The sequence below is a fragment of the Otolemur garnettii genome, unplaced genomic scaffold, assembly GCF_000181295.1.
Source record: "Otolemur garnettii isolate 467f Iridium unplaced genomic scaffold, OtoGar3 scaffold00021, whole genome shotgun sequence".
Lineage (NCBI taxonomy): Eukaryota > Metazoa > Chordata > Mammalia > Primates > Galagidae > Otolemur > Otolemur garnettii.
Window position 1 is genome coordinate 24,649,365 of NW_003852416.1, and position 12,100 is coordinate 24,661,464.

Here is a 12,100-nt window from a genome sequence, read left to right on the forward strand (position 1 = left end):
GATGTTTGTCGCTGCATGGTGGGGTACAGTGCAATGCGATGTTTGTCGCTGCATGGTGGGGTACAGTGCAATGCATTGTTTGCCATTGAGTGGAGGGAGTGGAGGAAGTTGAACTGTCAATAGCTCTAATTTGTACTGTGACCTTACGAGAAAAACAACTAGGAAAAAATGAATATGGAATGCAGTAGTTTAGAGGAGCAGGAAACCTGGAGTATAATTAGTAGACCTAGATTCTTGTCCTGGTTCTATTGCTGCTTACAAGGCACTAATCCTCCAGGTTTTCACATCCTTCTCTGTAAAAAAAGATTTAAATGATCTTCAAGATCCTTTGCCTGGCCCCCAAAGTGTGTAATTTGATCTTTCCTGCTTACACAGAAGCCAAAACCTTTCAAAAACATCTTCTAAGGCTAGGGTGCAAAGACTAAGAGAGCAGTAATTCTCTGGACCAGCAGAATCAGCATCAGTTTGGAACTTGTTCGAAATGCAAATTCTCAGGCTTCATCCCAGCTCTGCTGACAAACTCTGAGGGTTGGGACCAGCATTTGTGTTTAAACAATTCCTCCAGGTGGTTCTGATGCACTCTCACGTTTAAGAAACACTGGTTAAGACATGGGTTTGATATTGAGCAGACCTTAGTTTGAACCACAGCTTCATTACTTACTGGCCAAGTAACCTTAAAGAAGTGATACAAACTCTCTCAACCTCAGTGCTCTCATTTAAAAAATGGGAATAGTGGCTTGGAATAGTGGCCTGTGGCTCAAGTGGCTAAGGTACCAGCCACATAACTCTAAGGTGGCAGGTTCGAATCCAGCCCGGGCCCGCCAAAACAACAATGACGGCTGCAACTAAAAAATAGCCGGGCGTTCTGGTGGGCGCCTGTGGTCCCAGCTACTTGGGAGGCTGAGGCAGGAGACTCACTTGAGCCCAGGAAATGGAGGTTGCTGTGAGCTGTGATGCCATGGCACTCTACCCAGGGGAACAGCTTGAGGCTCTGTCTCAAAAAAAAAAAAAAAAAAAACGGGAATAGTAATATACATATATTTAAAAAAAACACATATAACATGTATGTATATACCTCAAAGGAAGACTGTGAGGCTGAACTGAAATAACACATGCTCAGTGCTTAGTGCATGGCAGGCAGAAGGGTTGTCACTGAAAGCTACTGAGGCAAGAAAGTAAAAGCAGAACTAAAAGAATCTATCCCAGCCACTCTGTGTAGGCTTCAGCCAAGCTACAGGTGTTTCTGCTGTCTGCGTGTTTCTCCCGACATACTTGGGGCCTAGATTGTAACCTAGTAACTTCCTTGGGTTTCTGTTGCCTTTGGGGCAGGTGGTCCAACCAGTCTCAAGGATGCGGGTGAATCTGACCTTCCCCCTTGAGCCCAGGACCTTGAGGATGATGTCATGTCTCTCTGTCTGATGACCCTCATGTGCACTCCCACCCTGAAAGGTGGATAAAAGAGAGGCAAGAGATTGAGTCGGGGGGCTCGGTTTTGGGAAACACACTGGTGTTCTGAGTACCCCCGGCCAAATAAACCTGCTTCTTCTAATCAACCGGTGCCTGGAGTCTTCTGTCTGAGTCAGTTTCCTGCTACACTACTATTACTCAATTATTTTAAAACGTGCTTATTCTTCAAGGGCTTGATCATTAAGGACTGATTTCAATATCATTTTTATAATGATAATAAAATAACCACAATAGCAGCTCTGTTGTGTTTTCTACTTGGCTCCCCTTACTTGGGGCTCCTTTTACTCCTATGTTCTACTTGCCACACACCTCTCATGTTCACGCCTCACTCTCTCTCCCTTTTTTCATCTTACCTTTTACTTTGCATTCTTCTATCTGTTGCACCACCCCTGTGTCATTCTCCTTTTCTGCTGGCCACTTGTAAATATATAAACTTGTGTGAGAAGAGCCTGCATCCAGCACAATCCCATACTGAAAGCAAAACAACCCAAAAACTTATCAGTATCACGTCCTTCATCTCCATATTCAACTTACAACAGAAAGAGGACAAGGATAGGAATTTCCAAAACATTAAGAGAACATATTTTGATTTAAAAGGAACAATGGGTTTAGAGGCTGGAGTTACTCTGATCACAAGATTACCATGAAACCAATCCCTCAGGAACAAGGTTCTTTGTGCTAGTTGCACTTCAGAAATATTCAGGCCTTACTTAGGGTGGGGCCCAAGCAGCAGTATTGTTTAGAAGATTCCAAGGTGACTCTAACGTGCAATCAAGATTCAGAACCACATGCTCAAGTGGCTAAGACATTATGAAAGGAATAGGAAGCCATTAATAATCCATGTCTTATTATTGGAATGGTAGTGACTTCGGAGTTATTTATATCCTACTGCTCAAGGTCATCGCCAAGGTCTGATTTTTCATGCAGGTCTGCCTTCTGAGAGTACATGTTTTCATGTGGTGGTGTACAAAGTTAGTCACTAGTCCAGATACTGGTGTGCAATCAGCTTCTCAACAAGTCATACAAAATATTCAAAAATTTCAACATCCAGCATAAATGGGTTAATCTGTCTTCCCAAACTTGTCTACTAATTAGAATCATAATAGAATCACCTGGAAAGCTTCAAAGACTACTGATGTCTGTGTCCTTTCCCCAGAAATTGTGATTTAATTGGTCTGCTATGTGGAGCAGGCAAGATCTCATGCGATCCTAATGTACAGACAAGTTTGGGAACACTGAGTTAATCCATTGAGGACCACACAGACATAGTAAATATCATTAATTTTAGTTCAAGAAATGTAGAGTTTGTTTTAAAGAGAGATATAGAAAATACCAAGTGCACGTTTTAAATTATAAATATAGCTATAAAACTGTATTTAATACATTTTAAAGTCATTTTTTAGCTCTTATGAACAAAGGAAATGAAAGGAGGAATAAATTAGTGAAAAGAGGCGGGAAAGACATCATAAGGAAGGACTAGATGGGCAGAGGAGAAAGGGGAAAAAACAAAATCACCATATCCTATTTCATGAGTGTATTAAATGTAACAGGCAGGTATTGTATGAAGCATCCTATGAACTATCTGCCTTAACTCTTTTTTTAAATTTCATAACTAAATTTACACCTCTTTTGTTTATAAACTTTGTTTTTTATATAAATTGAGTAAAGGTTATAAGCGTACCCCTTATAGTTAGACCGTGTGCATTTACCCATTCCATCCTCCCCCCACTCCCACCTTGATTTTTATTGAGATTTACTTCCGTGTGTGCACTTAAGTTTGGGACTGATTGATTAACACTTAAGTGCCTTAATTCTTAGAACACTGTTATAAAATAGACTGTTTTTTTTCCCTTCTATGAAAGTGAGAAACTGAAGCATAAACAGCTTAAGTAATCACTCAAGATACACAACTAATAGGTAATAGAGCCTGGATTTGAATCAAGGGCAGACTCTCAAAACCTTAAGCTCTTTGTACACAGAAACACAGAAAGGGCTTAGACAATAGCTTTCAATCTGGTGTCCCCTTTTCAAAACATGAAATGAGGGACAACTACAGCAAAGTGTGCAGATCTTAGGTGTACACCTCAATGAATTTTTGCATATGTGCACATCCATATAACTACTACCAAGATGAAGACAGAACATTTTCTAGTCCTAGAAGGCTTCCTGGTGCCCCGTCTCAGTCAGTTCCCCTTGAGGGTGACCACTATCTTGAACTGTATTACCATGGATGAGTTCTGCCTGTTTTTGACTGCAATAAATCAACTACATAGTGTGCTTCCCTTATAGTTCATCCTTTTCCATTGCTGCAGAACAGTGTTTTTCAACATTTTTTAATCTCATGTCACACTTGAACCCATAGTTAAACTTCTGTGGCACACTTAAATTGTATTGACCGAAAAAGAAGAATTTTTTTAAAAGAATATATTTACTGTGCTTTCAACGTCTTTCAAAAATAATTTAATGATCTTCAAAACCACTTCTGTAGAGCATTTCATTATATTCCTATTTTTATTCATTTGACTATTGATAAACATTTGAGCTGTTTTCAATTTTGGGTTATTGGGAATATAGCTGCCAGAAATATTCATGTTCATTTCACTTTCTGGACATAAGTTTTTAATTCTGTGTATTTGCCCAGGAGTAGACTACCAAATGCCTGTTTTGATTAACTGATACTCAACTATTTTCTTTCTTTTTTAAAGAGACAGGGTCTCTTTCTATTGCCTAGGCTGGAGTGCAGTGGTGCAATCACAGTTCACTACAGCCTTGAACTCCAGCTCAAGCAATTCTCCCACTCAGCCTCTTAAGTAGCTAGTACTTCAGGTGTACACCACCACACTTAGCTAATTTTTAAATTTTTTTGTAGAGACAGCGGTCTTGCTATATTGTCTAGGTAGATCTTGAACTCCTGGCTTCAAGTGATCCTCTTATCTCAGTCTCCCAAAGCCCTGGGATTACAGGCATGAGGCATTGCACCTGGTTCCTATACTACAGAGAAACATGGAAGGGAGTAAATGGGGAAGGAAAAGGAAGAGAAGCAAAAGAAGTCCATGTGAAATATGACCCAATTAACTCTAGTTGCATTTAGCTGTTCATTTAAACTGTGGACCTCACAGTGTATGGTCTACCACTTGAAAATACTTTTAATTTGGCAGTTAATACATGTACATACATATATATGTATACACATATCTATACACTCCTATTGTCTTGTCACCTGATGAGAACCTAAGAACCTCCAAGGAGAAAAAAAGAATAATGATTTAGGAGATCTCTCTGAACTATTAGGAATATCCTGGATTTGAATCCAGCTCAGACTCAATAATTTACACTCCTTGAACACAAAAACATAGAAGCAAGGGCTGTGTAAGTTTCAAATTGGTGCCACCTTTTAAAAACATGAAATGAGGGACAACTACAGCAAAGTGTGCAGATCTTAGGTGTACACCTCAATGAATTTTTGCATATGTGCATATTCATATAACACTACCAAGATCAAGATACAGAACATTTTTCTAGCCTCAGAAGGCTCCCTAGTAGAACCTATTGAGTGTCAAACTTCATTCCATTTCACTGTAGACCAAGGAGTATCACTGTGCAGACCTCATGAGGATACTTGACCCACCTCCACTGTGTCCTCTGCCTTGTTACACACAGCAGGGATTCCCTGTATTAATTAATGCCATACCCTCAGAAAGAAAAGGGCCTATATACTAGCTTTGGGCACAGCAAGGAAGCAAGCTAGACAGACTCTGCTGAAGCTAGGCTTACAGTGAAAGGAATCAAAAAAATGGCGGAGCACCTTCCTAGACTCAACCAGAAAGAGTTAGAAATTTTGAATAGACCTATACCAAGCACTGAAATAGCATCAACTATACAAAATCTCCCCAAAAAGATGACTTTACATCAGAAGTCTACCAAACCCTTCAAAGAGGAACTAGTACCTATATTACATAATCTTTTCCAAAACACACAAAAAGAAAGAATCCTCCCCAACACATTCTATGAAGCAAATATCACCTTGATCCCCAAACCAGGAAAGGACCCAACAAAGAAGGAAGACTATAGACCAATATCAATAATGAATATTGATGCAAAAATATTCAATAAGATCCTAGCAAACAGAATTCAATGACACATCAAAAAATTACACACCAGAAGCAAGCTAGTTTTACCCAGGGTTATAAGGTTGGTTCAACATATGTAAATCTATAAATATAATATACCACATAAATAAAATAAAAAAACAAAGACCATATGATTCTATCAATTGATACAGAAAAGGCTTTTGATACATCCAGCATCCTTTCATGATTAGAACACTTAAGAAAACAGGCTCAGATAGAACATTTCTTAAACTGATAGGGGACATCTTCAGAAAACTCATAGCCAATATCATATTGAATAGAGTAAAATTGAAAATGTTTCCACTCAGATCTGGAACTAGACAAGGATGCTCATTGTTACCACTGCTATTCAACATAGTACTGGAAGTGCTAGACATCAATAAGGCAAGAGAAGGCAATCAAGGGTATTCAAATGGGGTCAGAGGAGATCAAATTCTCACTCTTCATGGATAACATGATCTTATATCTGGAAAACTCCAAGGATTCAACTACAAACCTCTTAGAAGTGATCAAAGAATATAGTAGTCTCAGGATACAAAATCAATACTTACAAATCAGTAGCTTTTATATATACCAACAATAGTCAAGCCAAAAATATAGTTAAGAACTCTATTCCTTTTACAGTAGTGCCAAAGAAGATGAAATACCTGGGAATTTACCTAACAAAGGATATGAAAGATCTCTATAATGAGAATTATGAAACCCTAAGAAAAGAAATAGCTGAAGATGTTAACAAATGGGAAAACATACCATGCTCATGGTTGGGAAAAATCAACATTGTTAAAATGTCCATACTACCCAAAGCAATCTACAGATTTAATGCAATCCCTATCAAATCACCATTGTCATACTTTAAAGAACTTGAAGAATAGTACTTTGTTTTATATGGAATCAGAAAAAAAAACCTTGAATAGCCAATAATATTACTTAGAAATAAAAACAAAGGCTCAGCGCCTGTGGCCCAAGTGGCTAAGGCACCAGCCACATACACCTAAGGTGGCAGGTTCGAACCCAGCCCGGGCCAGCCAAAACAACAGTGACGGCTACAACCAAAAAATAGCCAGGCATTGTGGCGGGCACCTGTGGTCCCAGCTACTTGGGAGGCTGAGGCAGGAGACTCGCTTGAGCCCAGGAGTTGGAGGTTGCTGTGAGCTGTGATGCCACAGCACTCTACCCAGGGTGACAGCTTGAGACTTTGTCTAAAAAAAGAAATAAAAACAAATCAGGAGGTATCATGTTTCCAGACTTCAGATTATACTACAAATCAATAGTGATCAAAACAGCATGGTACTGACACAAAAATAGAGATGTAGATATATGGAACAGAATAGAGAATCTAGAGATGAACCCAGCCACGTATTGTCATTTGATCTTTGATACGCCTAACAAAAATATACATTTTATCTGCACAGCTGAGGGCACTACAAGTAAAGTAAACAGACAGCCTTCAGAATGGGAGAAGATTTTTGAAGATTTTCTCTACTTGTTAATAGGGAAAAGATTCCCTATTTAACAAATGGTGCTGGGAGAACTGGCTAGCGACCTGTACAAGACTGAAACTGGACGTTCACCTTTCACCACTACAAAAACTGATTCTCACTGAATAAAAGATTTAAACTTAAGACATCAAACTATAAAAATACTAAAAGAGAGTGCAAGGAAAATGCTTGAAGATATTGGCCAGGGAAAATATTTTATGAGGAAGACCTCCCCTCCCCCAGCAATGGAAACACCAAAAATATATTACTGGGATCTGATCTGTACAGCTAAGAGCTCTACAAGTAAAGTAAACAGATAGCCTTCAGAATGGGAGATTTTTGCAGGTTATAATTCCAACAAAGGCCTTATAAATAGGCTTTAAAGAGAACTCAAATTAATCAATAAGAAAAGAACAAACAACCCCATTTCTTTGTGATCAAGAGACTTGAACAGAAACTTTTCTGAAGATGACAGGTGAATGGCCAATAAACACATGAAAAAATGCTCATCTTTTTTAATAATCAGAGAAATGCAAATCAAAACCACTTTGAGATATCACCTAACTCCAGTAAGATTAGCCCACATCACAAAATCCCAAAACTATAGATGCTGGCATGGATGTGGAGAGAAGGGGACACTTCTACACTGCTAGTGGGACTGAAAATTAATATAGCCTTTTTGGAAAGAAGTTTGGAGAATTCTCAAGGAACTAAAAGTTGACCTACTGTTTGATCCTGCAATTCCATTACTAGGTATCTACCCAGATGAACAGATATCATTTTACAACAAAGACATTTGCACCAGAATCTTTATTGCAGCCCAATTCATAATTTTCAAGTCATGGAAGCAGCCCAAATGCCCATCAAGCCATGAATGGATTAACAAATTGTGGTATATATATACCATGGAATACTATGCAGCTATAAAAAAGATGGAGACTTTACATCTTTTTGTGTTTACCTGGATGGAGCTGGAACATATTCTTAGTAAAGTATCTCAAGAATGGAAAAAAGTATCCAATGTACCCAAATGCTATTATAAAATCATTATATAATCACTTACACATTTATACAAATGATAAAACACAAATATAGCCCAGAAAGAAGGAGGTGAGAGGGGGGAAAGGGTGGGGATGGGAGAGGGTAATTGGAGGGATGGTATTTGGTGGAATCTCACATAATGTACACAATGCAAGGGTACATTTCAAACAACTAAGAGAATATTATAAATATTTTGTCTTACCACAAAAAATAAGTGAGGTGATGGTCATGTTAATCAGTTTGATCTAAGCATTCCATATTGTATATCAAATCATCATCTTATACCCCATAAATGTGCAGTTATGATTTAATAAAAAATAAATTTAAAAAATGGCTTAGGTGATAACCATTTTGGGCAGAGAGGGGTGCTGACTGAGGTCTGAGGACCTCGTACCCGTGGGAAACCTCCCGATATGGAGAAAGAGGCTCAGGGGTTACAGACCAGAAAATTCTGTTGTTCTCTAGCAAATCCCATGAATTCTTCCTGCCAGAAAATGTTCCAACCAAAGCAACATATGATAAAAGCTGGTGAGACAGCAGCAGCAAGCAGCCTTTATCTGGAATCAGCACATTCTCTTCTGTCTAACTTTGTTAACATGAAAGTCACTCTTGTAGTGGAGCCAAGGAACTAGCCTTGCTTCTGTCAGATTGTTTCTCTAAGGCCTTACACAGTGAGGTAGTTGAGAAAAGAAAGCTTTACTACATTTCATTTGGCAAGTGTTTGAGAAGGAGGTACAGTATATTTTAACACAAGAATTGAAACATTTCATCTTATATACATGGTATACAAGAATGCTAACCTATTAAACTGTGACAAATGCTTTGTCTTCTAAAATGGTTTGCAGAATAAAAAACTGGCATTGCTTGCTGTTTTAGAGGCAGATAAAGCTTGATTGTCTGAAGGTTGTCAGTTTGAGCATTTGGGGAGTTTGTCTTTGTTCCAGTGTTCATCAGTGCCCAGGTACCTACCATCTTTTGTTCTCTTTCCACATTAGCATTTTCCAGTGCACCTTCCAGACAGCACAGGACCTGGAAGGGTCCTGCAAATTAAGCTTCCCAGAAGTTTGGGGAATGCTTGTGCTCTCTGCCACTCCTGGGCTCACAAACTCATTAGCTAGTGAATGCCTCAGAGGTGTCTGAAAGAAACCCAATATTTCTCTGTCCTTCATATTTAAAACATTTCCAAAAGCTCTATGAGTATGTCCTTCAAATTAAATAAAAAGTCAAAGATTTGGGTGGTGAGGAAGAGACCTGATACCCCTTAGTACTATTACTTCACTATTATTTTCTACTTTAAGAGTACTAAAAGTTTATTAAATATCAACTTGAAAATAAAGGAAAAAAGAACAAAAAGACATTTAGGATTCCACCAACTAGGTATCACTGTTATTTTTATTTCCCTCCAGTCTTTAAAAAAATATATAACATTTTTGCATAGTTGTAATCTTACTGTGCATGCAATTTTGTCTTAAGCTAGCTTTTTATCATGTACATAATTTTAGTGATCATAACTGATCTTCACAAACTAGGCTGCAAGAACAGAGGCAGTGGTCTGGAAAGAGAAATAATAACAGTAGAAATAATCTTGTTTGGTTCACAGAAACATCATTGCAGTGGCTCTGGTGAAGACTAGAAAACATAGGCAGCAGCAGACCCTGAGCTTATTGAGGCTAGAGGCCATGTGGAGGTGGGGCAGATTCCTCCTCAGAATGGAAATAATTCTGCCTGTACAAGTGTCATAGTTTCAGGCTTTTGGGTAAGTCTCCTCAGATGCGCTAAGAGAAAACTGGAGTGACATGACTTGCTTCCTGGCTGTGCAGTGCAAAAGTAGGACATTTAAATTCTCTCCTCTGAGTCTCCTCATTCAGAAAACACCTGCAGTTACCCACAAGCTATGTGGCTTCTGCTCTGGGGCCTTTGCCCAGAAAGCCCTTTACTTGACATCCCAGCCTTCGCCAACCTCCTTGGATTAGATCCTACATCCTGATCAGAATGCCTGTATTTTTCCTTCTAAAGACAGCACTGACCAATGATGTAATCAAATATTTTGTGGTAATCTGATTAATATATGTTTTTCCTATTGGATCGTAAGCTACCTGAGAGAAGGTCTACTTTGTTCACCATAGTATATCTAGTATTCACCATGGTATATCCTACTATATATTAGGCACAGAGAAGGAATTCAACAGATGAACATAATTGCTGAATCAAATGAATGAGGGGAAGTTAGAACTATGGTTCCTAAATTCCTGCCAGGCTTAAAAAGAGGTTAATATTCATAGTCTAATATAAAGTACTTATCATTGGGGTAACTCTATGCCCCCCAACAAAAGAAAAATCCAATAAGCCAGGTGCTAAGGTTTGAATGTTTTTCTCTCCAAAACTCTTGTGCTGAAAATGTAATCACCAATGCAACAGTGGGGTGGGGGAACAGGTAATGGGAGGTGCTTAGATCATGAAGCCTGAATGGATTAATGACACAATAAAATGGGCTTTTGAGAGTGGATTCACTATCTTCTGTACTTCTGCCATGTGAGGAACAGCATTCCTTCCCTCCAGAGGAAGCAGAGACCAGGCTGTTACCAGATACCAGGTACTAGAACCTTCATCCTGGACTTTCCCAGAACTGTGAAAAAATTAATTTCATTTCTTTATAAATCATTCAGTCTGTAGTGTTCTGTTATGGTAGCAGAAAAATGGACTTAGATAGCAGGTAACCCAAGCAACACTGTTATCATTAACTTCTGGTGGTCCCTTCAGGCCCACTGGTTCTTCAAAAACTTTCTTTAAAATTCCTGTAGCTTTAATGGTAACTTCAACGGCCTCATCAGTCTGTCTCAGTGAGTTTGGATTTATAAACAAAGCTTATCCCTTTCAGTGTAACTCTAGTACTGTATAAACAAACCAGGTTTGCTACAGAGATGCTAGCAGGGCTTATAAACATTTAGAGACTATTTTTTCCTCTCTTTTTTTAAATTACAGTTACTAGACCTTTTACAAACTAGCATTATTGTTTGTTTTCCACCTATGGTTTTTCAATAGTGGTAGTATGTACATAACATAAAATTCACCATCTTAACCATTTTTAAGTTGTACAGTTTTGTACTACTGTACAACTATATTAAAGATATTCACATTGTTGTACAATCATCACAATCACCTATCTCCAGATGTTGTTTTTTAAATAAGACAAAGTTAAAATCCAATATAGAATAAAAATAATACTGGTGGTCATCGACTTTTAATCTCCTAAAACAAAATAACTTTCAACGCAGGATCCTGTATCCAGCTAAACTGAGTTTCATTTATGATGGAGAAATTAAAGACTTTAACGACATTCACATGTTGAAGAAATTTGCCATAACTAAACCAGCTCTTCAGGATATTCTCACACCTATCCTCCATAATGACCAGTGTAATCCTCCACCACAAGAGTAAATTCACTCAGAAACTTTTGATCAAATTCCAACTTCCACAGTGGCAAAAGGATTAAAAATGTCCACTGGACTTTCGAACAACTCAATATCTAAAATGTTACCAGGCTTATCAATAATCAATGAGAATGGCTTAAATTGTCCTCTAAAGAGGCACAGATTGGCTGATTGGATACAGAAACTCAGACCAGACATCTGTTGTATACAATAATCTCATTTTACCTTAAAAGATAAATATAGACTCAGGGTAAAGGGATGGTCATCTAATATTCCAGGCAAATGGAAAGCAGAAAAAAGCAGGCATTGCAATTTTATTCGCAGATACAATAGGTTTTAAACCAACAAAAGTAAGCAAAGACAAGGATGGCCACTTTATATTTGTTAAGGGTAATAATCAATATGATGAGATCTCAATTATCAATATTTATGCACCCAACCAGAATGCACCTCAATTTATACGAGACACTCTAACAGGTATGAGCAACTTGATCTCTCCTAGCTCCATCATAGTCAGAGATTTTAACACTCCTTTAGCAGTGTTGGATAAATC

The 12,100-nt window shown here is 38.3% G+C and overlaps 1 protein-coding gene across 3 annotated transcripts in view; it reads right to left on the reverse strand.

Moving 5' to 3' along the window:
* Window positions 1–12,100, reverse strand: part of ENTPD1 (ectonucleoside triphosphate diphosphohydrolase 1) — a 195,116-nt gene that overhangs the window by 76,567 nt on the left and 106,449 nt on the right. For all 3 annotated transcript variants that reach the window (XM_023511601.1, XM_023511602.1, XM_023511600.1), the window contains exon 3: window positions 1,821–1,938. In XM_023511601.1, coding sequence (XP_023367369.1) covers window positions 1,821–1,938 — 118 coding nt within the window. The remainder of the gene's footprint in view (window positions 1–1,820; window positions 1,939–12,100) is intronic.